The 13925-nt window shown below is 34.9% G+C and overlaps 2 protein-coding genes across 4 annotated transcripts in view; one reads left to right on the top strand and one right to left on the bottom strand.

The window, feature by feature from the left end:
- LOC107168580 (nucleolysin TIAR) overlaps positions 1 to 13925 on the top strand; it is a 392636-nt gene that overhangs the window by 53219 nt on the left and 325492 nt on the right. The window lies entirely within an intron of this gene.
- On the bottom strand, positions 6824 to 13277 carry LOC149058354 (uncharacterized). Its single transcript, XM_089221145.1, has one exon. The coding sequence runs from the start codon at positions 12441 to 12443 to the stop codon at positions 7191 to 7193; it is 5253 nt and encodes a 1750-aa protein (XP_089077271.1). The 5' UTR covers positions 12444 to 13277; the 3' UTR covers positions 6824 to 7190.

Below are 13925 nucleotides of genomic sequence, written 5' to 3'. Positions count from 1 at the left end.
AAGAATAAATAAAATATGTTAACCTGTGATTTTGATTATTTTATAGAACTAAGACTAAAATTAAGATGATTACAGTAAATAATTTGGCACTCACCAAAATAAAATTGTCCATGGTAAAGAAAATGCAATAAAACACAACATCATTTTTTAATAATCATTTCCACTTATATTACATGATAGTTACATCGTTTACATATTCATTGAGATTAGATAATTCGTAAATACATTTTGCTCACAATATTTTGCCTCGATATTAATAAAATTATAATATGATAATATGTAATAATATTCATAAACCGCAGATGATTAGAAGACTTGCTGTCGACTGTCAATTAAGCTCGCACGATAAATGTATACATATAATATTGTAAAAATTATTGTTTGTATTATTATACATGCATGATAATTTATTAGTTAGGGATTAGGTTCAAGATAATGTAAAACCAACGTTTTTTTTTTATTTTGTAACGAACTGTTTACATGTACAGCAGTTGGTGAAATATTGTAATAAAATCTTGAGTGGTTTAGAAAAATAAATGTCATACCTATAATAGTATTAAATTTAAGTATCTGCTGCTGTGCTGACTATTATCCGTAGTTAATAATATTGCTTAGAATCTAGGTATGATGAAATATACCATTTAGTAAAGTAACAAATTTGTGTGTTCTTAACCTAAGGTTTACATGAGTGTTGTTTTTCACCTTCAGATAATATTCTTGTTTGTTTGCCAGAAATGATATTCCCGGCGGAAGCCAGTTTATGCGTTATATACACAGAAACGTATCTTGCTATCAAAAAAAAAAAAATAATAATAAATAATAAAATATTTTGAATCCATTTTTGAAAAAAAAAAATTTTATTTTTACATTCTCGGTGATTATATTTATACACCACGGACTTATTAATATACACGGTGATTTATCAAACAGCCTCGTCACTTTTTTTATTCAATAATGCGGTTTTTCAAAATATGGTCTTTAGAATTTTTGAATTTACTAAAATACTAAATTGTTGTAAAATTGTTGGGATTATTTATATTACTTAAGTGGTGCCTTCTGGAAATATAAATTTCTATATTTCAAACGAGTCTTATTCCTTTTTGATGTACTTAATTTAAAATTTGAACGAGTTCTTACGTATTGAATTATTTTTATTAAATATAACAGTTCTTAAAATAGATAACTATTAACAATTATTTTTATTATTAGTATAATAATAATTATTAAACTAATTAATTATTACTTAACAGTTACATAAGCATGTATGTGTCAATAAAAATGAAAATACTTTATCCAGCAGAAACACTAAGATGTGATAAATTTATTATGTTATTTGTATTTATGTGTATTATGAGTTAAATTTATATCTATACATATATATGTTAGATTTAATATTGTGTTTGGTATTTATTATACTTGGGCCGAATTACAAATTAAATGCGTAGAGATTAGTATTATTCTCGTACAATTTAAAATAAAAAATTTTAAAAGCACCATAGGCTATATATCTTCTGAAAGCATTATCGTGACACTGTTATCCTCAGTACAAAAAATTAAGTACCTAACTCAGAAACTGCTCGTTCTAATGTTGTTTCTGATAGAATATTAAAATGTTTAGGAAAAATATTTCATATACAATTTGCAGTAAAAAAAGAGAATTTCTAATTTGGAAAAAAAACAATAATTTATACCTGATATCTTCACTCTGAAGACTCTGCAACTTAAGTAGTACAAAAAAAATGTCGAGAATTTTCAAATTATTTCTTGGAGTATATTCAAAAATTCTTCATGTCAGATATTAAATAAGTATGGCGTAGATTATAAAAAGGTCGTGAGTTTGGTTGGTGAATCATTAGTCTGTATATTAATTGTATTCTAACAACACGGAAACCTTCCTCGTCGTCGTCATAGCCGCTCAACAACGATTGGGTGACACGCCGTCTGCGCCTACTCTGAAGAAACGTAGACAGTTATAATAACATAGCTTTCAGAGTGCGTCTCAAAAAAACAAAAAAAACGCAGCCCACACAATACCGTAAAAAGGTTAATCGAGTTTACCTGAACGAATTCCGACGGAATACCATAACTGAAATTCACATGATAATTTATCATCGCAATAAGATGCTGTAGGTTATCGACGAATGACGATATAATAATAATTTTGGCATCAGAATTTCGATAAACACTTAGATTTACATTGCTCTCGGTGGTGAAAAAACCCTACACCACACCGCAAACGCTTACTATCAAATAATCATCAACCATAGTATATATTTTCAGCTGAAATCTACGGCGTCCCGTTGACGAAAATATGGGTTCTGTTGTCAAGTCTGGAATGCACCTTCGCCTATAAGCAGTTTTTTGTGGTTGGATTGATTGAAACCGATATTTTTGGATATTATAATTTATTGCAGTTCACAACCAAAAAATAAGAATAATACACACCCATCGATATTATTAGGCATTGTATTTTGTGAATAAGACATTTTTTGTGACCAATACAATCCTCAATACTACATACCTATAATAATATTGTTTATTGGTAATAATAATATGTTATATAGGCACCTAACCAACTTAACTATTATAAATATGTTTTGAGTTCTAATTTCATTTAAATAAATATTATATAATATAATCACACATAATCTATACTTATATACTATTTTGTTTTTTATGTAAATAATTAATCACGAATAATGAAATGAAACATTTTTTGTTCGGGTTTTTTGCCACTGTTTTTTTCGTATGAAATCGATTTCTGAATAGCAAATGTTGCACTATGGTTATAACAATATAATATTGTGATTGAAGTTATAATTATATTCCAATACGTTAAATATCCTTAATAAAAATAGATATTAGTGCAAGTCAATATATCACAGTATCAATATCAGTATTTTGATTTTAAATACATTGAAAAAATTAATTTCTCCGCTATCACGGTCAAAGGTATTAAAAGTAAAACACACCATAATACGCAATATTCGACAGTTATGGAACTATAATGGAAGGACGTTGAACATCGTCCACTGTCAGCCTACGTAGAGAATCGGCTCAAGAATTATACAACCACCGAGTCCTCTCAGGCAACCGCCTTCGTCCTTAATATCAGCACATGGCTTATTCACATTGTCTGGGGTCGTAACAGGATGACAGTATGTTATGCGTTTGTTTTGTAAAGTGCCACGAAATTGTAGTCATCGTCTGCGTTTTGTTGACGATTTTTTTTCAGTCGAAACAAACAAGAAAAACTTGATAAACCCGAAGAGTTTCAGTCAGCTCTCTTTATTATCACCACCCTCCGCTGAACGACGGTGGTAAATAATAAATAATGTGAAAACCAAGCGAGACAACGAAAAAAAGCTTTAGCTGCGTTATATGATGAAACGCGTCGACGTCATCGTTGCCGTGTTTTTTACATTTTTTTTCACCGCCCTGTAATAAACGATATGTTCTAAATATTATAATAACAAGACGAATGTATACGACTGCATGGAACCGATTGATGTCAGAGTAGTTTGCATGAAAAATAGGAATAGCAGCGAGAAGGTGGAAGATAGGAGAAAAAATATACCTATCAAAAAATCTCATTAAAAGGCATATTCAAGGTACTTATAGTCGACGAGTTCGTTGTTGTAAATAAAAACTGATAAATTCCATCCACCCGACAAAATACTTATAAATAGACGTTATGATGCCTGTATTTTTTATTTGTGCTACTTTTGTTAGCTATATAATATATATTATCATACTAATATTATTATATAAGTAGGCACTCAGTATACGCATGCATTGATGCACACCATCAAAGTCATATGTAATGTATATGTTATGGACACCAGCACAGTGAGAGAGAGGCAAAAATCACGGAATTATTTTACAAAAATATGGAAATCAGCACCCTAATCACCTCCTACAACAATATTGTTGTCTTACTTAGGACACGGTCACGGAACGTACAATAATTTTAATCTACGAGTTTTAATTCGTAGAAGATCCTAGCGCCGCTTATCTGTCTGCCTTTGCGGAGCTTCACCGCGGGTTCGAGACCAATAGTCACGCAGAGTGTTTTGCGACAGACTAGGTGCAGATCGCTACGGGGACGGAGGAAACTGTTGGTTCCTGCGGAAGGGACTCGAGGGAGGTAGTAAAAGAATATATGAAAAGATATTATTCTAAACAACAACGAGGTTGTCCCGAATGAATTAGTTAAGCGTATATACGTATGTAGGTATATTATATATCATAAATTATATTATTTATGAGATTGTGAATGCAAATTGATTTCTCGTGTTGTTCGACGGCGTTTTCACATTATGATGATACTAATAATATTATATAGGTACTCTACCACGATATAATTCACATTATGACGTTTTATACTATTTTAGTGTCTGGGCCTTTGGGGTGATTCACATCCGTCTGAGAGCCGTAAAACATCATGTCGAACCGATTGCAATTGTCGTTATTTATGACGTTCGTTATGCACATAATATTATATTGAACGCAAGTCATAACGTCCGTCGATTGGCACAGCTTACACGTCAAAGAAGGTCAGGATCATAGCCCAAACAACATAAAAATAATAATAAAAAACATAATAATTCACGCGTATCATACTACGTATAACAATAGTGTCATCTTTGTGTCCAATACTTAAAATAATGTGAATCATAATAATATCGCAAAATGCGTTTAAATTTTAATGAACCATCAATAATTAAAAAAACAAAAAAAAATATATTTTTATAAATAATTCATGCTAAGTGGGCTATTGGGCTGCTTCTTATTCAATTTCTCACGTCCTGTCTTCTTTTAGCACATAAGCTTATTGTACATATTTGTATAGATTGTTTATATCTAATAAAAAAAAAAAATTAAGTGTCGGCTGTTACACTACACATAATATTATCATAACACTCATCAACAAAACAATGGTCATCTATATAATATGACAGTATTCGTCAGTTTAGCTTTCACTTGATCACAACGGCGTCGGTGGTGATAGTCATGTGCATTTCGAGGTTATTATCATGCACACTTTGTGTTTATGCAAAAACGGTTCCACGTGCCTATCTTTATTGTCTTGCCACAATATTATTATATTACGGCGTCAATGTGTTCCCTCAACACGCGTCTTTAGCGCGTTTTCATCCCATTGCCATCGTGACTTCCGGACGACCGTCACCGTAGTTACCCTCTCTGTCCTCTTACTCACTCCTTCCTTCGTTTTCCGTCTTATCGTCTTTTACTCCTTCGTCATCACCATCTCCAATGTCGTCATCGTCGTTGTCGTTACTTAAGTCAGATCCTGTGGATCATTAATCTGACAAGCTGTTTTTAAAGAGGCTTATCCGCGTGCCAAGCAACAAATCATTAGGCCGTTAATGACGTGTGCGCATGCAGCAAGCTTGTTTTGTATACGTGTGTATCTGTGTGTTTACGAGGGTATATGCAGATCAAAATTGATTGTGATTATTAATATATATTATATTCATATTCATCATCATGGTTGGAGAAGCATCGATCTGTACGAGTTTTGTAAATCGGAAACAAATGAAGAAAAGTGTGAGCTTCGTATAATATAGAGCCGAATGAGGATTATTGCACTGTGCCATGGTGATATTATGGCATCATGGTATTGTACAAGTCTATAGGTGAATGTGCCACGTGTGTCATGTGTGGGCCACGATCGTCGGTCCAGTCGTGTTATTTCTCGACTCAGTATTACGAACTCGATGCTGTATAGAAAAAAAAACTTTTATCTATGTGCCACATGTACACATGCGATACATCGCAAACGTACATGTCTCTTGGGCTCTGTAAATAACAAACAACCAGACAACGTCGTGTTTCTCGAACGACATGTTCTAACCACACGAGTTGTCTGTATACAGAACGGTCGAACTAATATTAACGTGATCGATCGGTTAGAATGACGTGTAGTCTCAGTCGTTTCAAAGTACAACGCGTGGTAAATTGGTGGAGCCAGATTTTAGAAATGTTTTCGATAGTAATATTGACCTATTATAAAACTTCAATATAAAAATCACGTTGTTTCAGTTTCCCATAACTATTTCATCTATTTTAATTTTTAACGTATCATGAACAAAATTCAATTAAATGTAATAACTATAACTAAATAATTGAAAAATTAAAATATCGTAAAAAAGGTAACCTACGATAAAACATGGATAGTTATATTTTTCCTGCTTTTGAATTTAACATTCATAGTATGACGTCAACTTTTTTTAAATACTAAAACAATATTATAGCTTAGTACTCAAAACTGTAACGGATGATCGCATATTATTTGAAACGTAATAGACGGAGAAAACATGCGTGCATGGGTGTGGTGGCATTAGGGATCAAAATTTCCGAGAAAAAAAAACGTTTTCCAAAAAACCTAGGTTTTTTTCGGGAAATTGGGAAAAAATCATTTCATTTAAAATTTCCGGAAAAAAGATTTTGGCGAAAAAAAAACCGGGAAAATCTGAAAAATTGGAAAATGTCATGAAAAAATTGTTTTATTTTTCTAAAGTACTAAAAAAGTTATATTAAGTAGAAACAATCTAATAAAGTAATAAATAATGATAGTTGATAATCATATTACATTAATATTAAATATACAACCACTTAGTCTGTAGTGGCTGAGTATTAAGGATTTTTACCTACTTGATTTATAAATAATTATAATTTTTAATATTAACTATTGTTACGCACTGTGAAAACATGTGCTATGAATCACAAAGCGTTTTTATTAGCGATCGAACTTTAATTTTATTTACATAAATAATTTAATAATCATATGCTCATTTACGACGGCCGTTACGCTCGTTACGCCGGTTACGTATATACTAAAAGAAATATTTGAGTATGTGCGATATAATCGCCGAAAAGAGCCTCTATCTTATCTACGATCGATATGACGATACGTACCGAACATACCGGCCGCCTTGAAATAATAAGTTTCAAATAACAATACAAGATATAAGTATATAACATAATAAATGACGAAACAAAATATGATAATACTACAATAGTAATTAGTACAATAGTAATCACTTATTAATGATAATGAACATTTAAATTACAAGGACTATAAAAATATAAATACATTATTCTAAAAAATATAAATCAATAATTAATAATACTACATATTAATGCAAATTTTATCTGATAACATTCTACTTTTTTGCCGATTGATTATCATCAAAGGGTAATGGGCATAAATTGCGCACAGCGCGCTGAAACTTTCCATGGCTGGTTTTAACAGTGGCTACGCGTACCTGGTTATCCGCACCGACGTGGATTTCGATTACCCGTCCAATAGACCATTGTAGTGGCGGAAGGTTGTCGTCACGAATGAGTACGACTGTTCCCACTTGGATACTGGGACCTTGAGATTTGGACCATTTATTACGCGATTGTAATTGGGATAAGTAATCTCTACTCCATCGAGACCAAAGGTGTTGCGACAATTGAGTGACTCTCCTCCATCTCGATAGCCTATTTGGAGGTGTAGCGGTTTCATCCTTATCAGGAAGTGCGCATAAAGAGTTGCCAATAAGGAAGTGTCCGGGCGTTAAAACGGACATATCAGAAGGATCCGTGGAAAGAGGGGTTAAGGGACGAGAGTTTAATATCGCCTCTATTCGTACAAAAATAGTATTCAACTCTTCGAAGGTGAGCGATGCGTTTCCTAATGTTTTGTACAAATGTGTTTTCAAAGATTTAACCGCCGCCTCCCACAAACCACCGAAATGTGGTGAGCGGGGCGGAATAAAGTGCCACTGAATACCACATTTCGTTGCTGCGTCGATGACCTTGTGTTGATGCTCCTCGGATAAGAATAGCGACTTTAGTTCTTGAAGTTGGCGATTTGCGCCTACAAAATTAGTGGCATTGTCCGAGTAAATGTCGGTACATAAACCACGCCGATCGCAAAATCTTTGTAGCGCGTTTAAAAAGGATTGCGTAGTTAAATCGCCGACTACTTCTACGTGAACCGCTTTGGTTGCCAAGCACACCCAAATACAAGCATACGCCTTATTGGTAGGCGCATTTCGACGCAGACTAGCTTTGATATAGAATGGTCCGGCAAAATCTACTCCGACCTTTGAAAATGCTCTAGACGGTTCGACGCGAACTTTCGGCAGGTCGCCCATAATAGGTTGCACGACAATGGGACGGTACCTAAAACATTTTACACACTGATGCGCGATTGTGCGCGCAATGTTTCGTCCATTCAACGGCCAATATCTTTCGCGAACCGAGGCCAACATAGCTTGCGGGCCGCCGTGTAATAATCGTTCATGCTCGTGCAAAAATATTAACTTAGTAAAATTACTTTTTGCCGGTAACACGATAGGGTGTCGTTGAAACGTGTCTAGTGTGGACGCATTTTTTAACCGGCCACCCACCCTTATTAAATTATTTCCGTCGATAAAAGGATTCAGATGGCGCAATGAACTCTTACAATGTACCAACTGCGAATTTCGTAAATCTGATATTTCTTTATAAAAATATATCGCCTGTACTTGCTCGATTATACAAAGGTTGGCTGCGTCGTACTCGTTTGTTAATATTGGTCCGTAAGATCTATCAGAGCACTTCGACAGCGCGTTACGTACGAAACGTCTGCAATACGCCGTAACACGTATTAATTTTGTAAGCGACGAATATCGATTAAAATACGATTCATCGCGATCGTTGGTGGTCGTTACGTTTACGTAAGATGTAGTTTTTGACTCTGCGATCACCTTTTCACATGAAATAATATTTTTATTATTTTTCGGCCAATTGGATGAATCAGATGACAGCCATTCTGGTCCATTCCACCACATTTTAAGATTTTTAATTTGAGACGGGCAACATCCGCGTGATACTATGTCTGCCGGGTTATCGTGGGTACCTACGTGGTTCCATTCGTGTATGGAAGTACGATCATGTATTTCTCCGACTCTGTTCGCCACAAATGTCTTCCACTTTGACGATTGAGATGATATCCACGCTAATACCACCATCGAGTCGGACCAGAAAAATCTCTCCTTTATCGGCAGATTCAGATTTGGTGCATACTTGGACGCTAGACGTGCTAGTAACACGGCTGCTAGTAATTCTAGGCGCGGAATTGAAACTGTTTTTAACGGCGCTACCCGTGACTTCGAACAAATTAAATTCGTAATACATTTACCGTTAGTGTTTAGTACACGTAAATATAAGCACGCGCCGTACGCGGTCTCGGACGCGTCAGAAAAACCATGTAATTGAATATCGGCTATTTCACCGTCACCAATTAAAGATCTATTGATAACGAGTAAGTTTAAATCATTAAGTTTCTGACGGTTGTCCCTCCATTCCTTCTCGATATTCGACGGTAGCACAACATCCCAACTCGTGTTTAATTGCCATAGCCGTTGAATTATTATTTTAAACTTAATTGTTACCGGGCTAATTAGGCCCAGTGGGTCAAACACTGATGCTATTTCTGATAAAATTACTCGTTTCGTAATACGCGTATTTTCGTTGAACTGCCGTATAGTATATTGATAAGCATCAATATCTTGGTTCCAATACATACCTAATATTTTAGTAGTATTTTCAACGTCCATTAAAATATCATTAGCACTTACATTTGTTGCCGTATTAACGCTTTCTAACAATCTAGGGTCATTACTAGACCACTTACATAATTCCATACCGGCTTTTTGCAAAACTGTAATTAAATCGTCTCGTAGCTTTAATGCTTCCGACATCGAATCTGCACCGCCGAGGAAATCGTCGACGTAGAAATCATGTTTTAAAGCACGACAAGCCTCGGGAAATTGTAGGGCCTCATCACTTGACAGTTTGTCTATGCACGCTGTAGCCAAATACGATGCGGTTATTACGCCGTATGTCACCGTTTTTAAACAATATGTATTAAGAGGCTGGTCGGGATTTTCTCGCCACAAAATACGCTGATAATCACGTTGACTTTCAGTGACCCAAATTTGTCTGTACATTTTTTTTATATCTGCGGTGATAGCATACCTATGCGTTCTAAATCGTGCCATTATGGAAACCAATTCCTCTTGTATGCATGGACCCTTTAATAACACGTCGTTTAAACTAAGGTTGGTGTCCGTTTTCGCCGATGCGTCAAACACTACACGCAATTTGGTGCTTGTACTACTATCTTTAAACACGGCATGATGCGGTAAGTAATAACACTGATCCGCCGCTGAAACGGAGTTCGTAATCGACATGTGCCCGAGTTCTATATATTCATTCATGAATTTGATGTAGTCGTTTTTCAAGCCTGTGTCCGATTGCAAACGCCTTTCTAACGACAGAAATCGACGTAAGGCTCTCTCATATGAGTTTCCTAAATTAAACGCCGTCTTAAATGGCAATACAACAATAAAACGTCCGTTATCATCGCGTTGGACGTGTTTTTCGAAGTGCTGCTTGCACGCACGCTCTTCCATATTGTATGATTGACCGGGTGCTATTTCTTCGAGCCGCCAAAATGCAGCCATTTGGTCTTCGAGTGTTGGTAGGCTTGGTGAAATATGCGTAAACAGCGATATACTAGCGTTCGTATTTCGAACTTTCGAGTGCGGTACCGGACCGGAAATAATCCATCCTAATCGCGTGTTCTGTAAAACTGGTCCGTTGGGTATTGGACGTAATTGTTCATTAATAATTAAATCGAAAAATATTTCGGCACCTAATATAATGTCGATTGCTTGTGGTGTGCCGAACGTGGGGTCTGCTAGCGCCAGCCCCGCAGGTAATTTAAGATTTGACGTTGCGACGGGCATTGATGGTAAATTAGTAGTTAATTTAGGTAAAACATAAAAATCTAAATTTGATAAATAGTTTGTTACGCGTGATTTTATATTCGTGTTTACTATATGAGATGCGGAATGCATGGATTCGTTAATACCGATAACAGCACATGACGTTCTTGTGCGTTTTAGTCGTAATTGTTGTGCCAGGGCCTCTGTAATAAAATTATGTTGCGACCCGCTGTCCAACAGTACACGACAATATGTCGGTTGACGATTGTTATTATAAACCATCACGGTTGCCGTTGATAATAAAATTTGAACGTCATTGTTTTTGCGATACGCATACGCACTCACCGATACGACCGGAGCGTTACTATTTTTGTCATCCTTTTCGTCGTCGCGGTCACTGACCTCGCTATGCGACGTGACTTGTCTGACAGGTTTATCGGTACGGGGTAGATGCAATAGGCTATTATGCAGGCGCGAACATATTGTACAGCGTCTTGATTGACACTTATCACCATCATTATGTGGCCTTAAACATATTTTGCATAATTTTAATTCGGTTATTCTTTTTATGCGATCCGAGATCGTCAACCCGAGGAACGATGGGCAACGATATATAGTATGTGCTTGTTTACACGAATAACATTTTACTTCGCCGGTGGCGGCAAACACGTTCGATTTTATCCGTTTGTTCGCATTTGTTTTGCGATTATGGTTTTCAAATGTTAACGCATTGATTTGTTGAGACGTCTCCACTGCCTCTAATACTCGAAATCTTGATTGTAAAAAGTCGGTAAGATTTGAAATGTTGGAAACTTCCGTTTTGGACGATGTGACTTCCCATTCTCTCATTGTTCTCGCATCCAATTTAGATACTATTAAATGCATTAATAATGATCCCCACTGTCTTGGGTTTTCTCCTAATGTTTCTAATGCCTTCATGTGTCCTATTAACGCGTCTACTAATCGGCGTAATTGGTAAGAAGATTCTTTTTTAATTGGTTCCAAATCGAATATAGCCTGTGTATGCACTTGTATTAGAACCTTTTTGTTATCGTAACGTTCTATCAAACTTTCCCACGCCACTTTATAATTATCGGCCGTGGTTTGCAGACAATTTATTACGTTTTCGGCGTCCCCTGATAACGATGAGCGCAAATAAAAAAACTTCTGGATATCATTCAACGACTCATTTTTGTGAACCAATGCCGAGAAAATATCATGAAATGACGCCCAATCTGTATACGCTCCGGAAAATTGCGGTATTTGAAGCGCAGCTAATTTTACAAACGCTTGGTTGGTCATTTCACTTGTTTTTGAAGACGCGCTTGCACTATTTTCTGTACTATCCGAGTTCGCAATTGTAGCACAATCTGTCGCTTTACAAATTTGCTTGCACTTCGCCATACTTTCAAAATATAAATTTTCAAAGTCAGATCGATATTTTTCTGTTTCTTCATTTACACCATTCTCTTCTTCTATTTGTATCTGTATTCTTTGGAATTCGTCCCATGTTTGTCTTGCTTTTTCAGATCTTACTTGAACTTGATCAATATCGATATTCTGGTCACTATTATCTCGTAGATAATTTGCGAAGCGCGTTAATTGGGCCTTAATTTGACCTCGCTGAGTAACGAGCACTGCTAAATCGTTCATTATTTTTCGGTACGAACGATAAGCGATAATACAATATTAGTGTATAGCCGAACAATAGTGCCGATATTAATGCCCGGTATACCGATGTAGTCGATCAGATTGCGGTGACCTTGAACGAAAGCTGAGAGTAGGTACGGTCTGTTTTAACAATTGTTGCGGAGACTTTAATTGGTAGAAATGCCCAGACTGCTATTTTTGTGACATACAACTATACGTTTTGTACGTAGACGATATATAGGAAATAACGAAAGAAAAGCCTAATCGGAAATAAATAGAGATTGGCAAACTCTTACCTGATGATGACTTGAGTATTTGCTGCTGCTTGGCTTGTTCAGATGACTTCGTTACACTTCTGTTTAGGATTCACGAGGTAATAGAGTTAGTACTTTATATGACGACTTAATTTCACGATCGCGTTCGTGTATTCGATATCGATATTGTCGAAAATAGTGAAAATACACGAGAAAAAAAAATGTGAAATTATAGAGATTTATCGAACACTAGTTTCGCGTTCACGTATTCGATACGCCGAGAATAATACGTGAAGAATATAAGTAAATAAGCTAGTACGATAAAATAACAAAAAAAAAAAAAAAAACGATATACTATATTGAGTAATACGTAACAACTTCGACGTTCGCACTAAACTTTTATATAATATATAAGACTTTAAGAGCAACAATAATTATTATTTAATCCGTTATCGAAGGACCATGTTACGCACTGTGAAAACATGTGCTATGAATCACAAAGCGTTTTTATTAGCGATCGAACTTTAATTTTATTTACATAAATAATTTAATAATCATATGCTCATTTACGACGGCCGTTACGCTCGTTACGCCGGTTACGTATATACTAAAAGAAATATTTGAGTATGTGCGATATAATCGCCGAAAAGAGCCTCTATCTTATCTACGATCGATATGACGATACGTACCGAACAACTATTAAGTATTTAGTATTTAGTATTTAATTATTAATATTATTTAATTTTTACCTACACACTAAGTTAAAAAATATAAAAACTAATAAATAATTAGTAATTAGTAAGCCAGCAGTCACTGTAAGATAAACCTATCAGCCAGTCACGATTATACCTTATTAGTTATTATAAATATAAATAGACATTAGGTATCTGTATCATTTTTAAATATTAAACTTTCCAAATTATTCATATATACTATTTACTATTTAGTATTTATTACTTAGTAAAAATATTAAATACAATATTATAGATAAATATACTAAGATAACTTGATGTTAACATAAAAATGTTAAATTAAGTACAAACTAAAAATAGTTGATAGTTAACACTTTAACAGTATCAACTTGATACTTTCATTTATTTTATATTTTTTTACATGTCAAATATTTATTTATAAATAAAACAAAAACATTTACATTTTAAGGCTTTCTGCAGTTTCTATTAGATAGACCATATAGTTCATCAATGGAATCTGTTTGATGCCACCGTGGCAT

Source organism: Diuraphis noxia, unplaced genomic scaffold (genome assembly GCF_037042655.1).
Source record: "Diuraphis noxia isolate RWA-SAM2 unplaced genomic scaffold, SU_Dnox_SAM2 contig0002, whole genome shotgun sequence".
In the NCBI taxonomy this organism is placed as follows: Eukaryota; Metazoa; Arthropoda; class Insecta; order Hemiptera; family Aphididae; genus Diuraphis; species Diuraphis noxia.
This window is presented reverse-complemented; position numbering and strand designations above follow the sequence as displayed.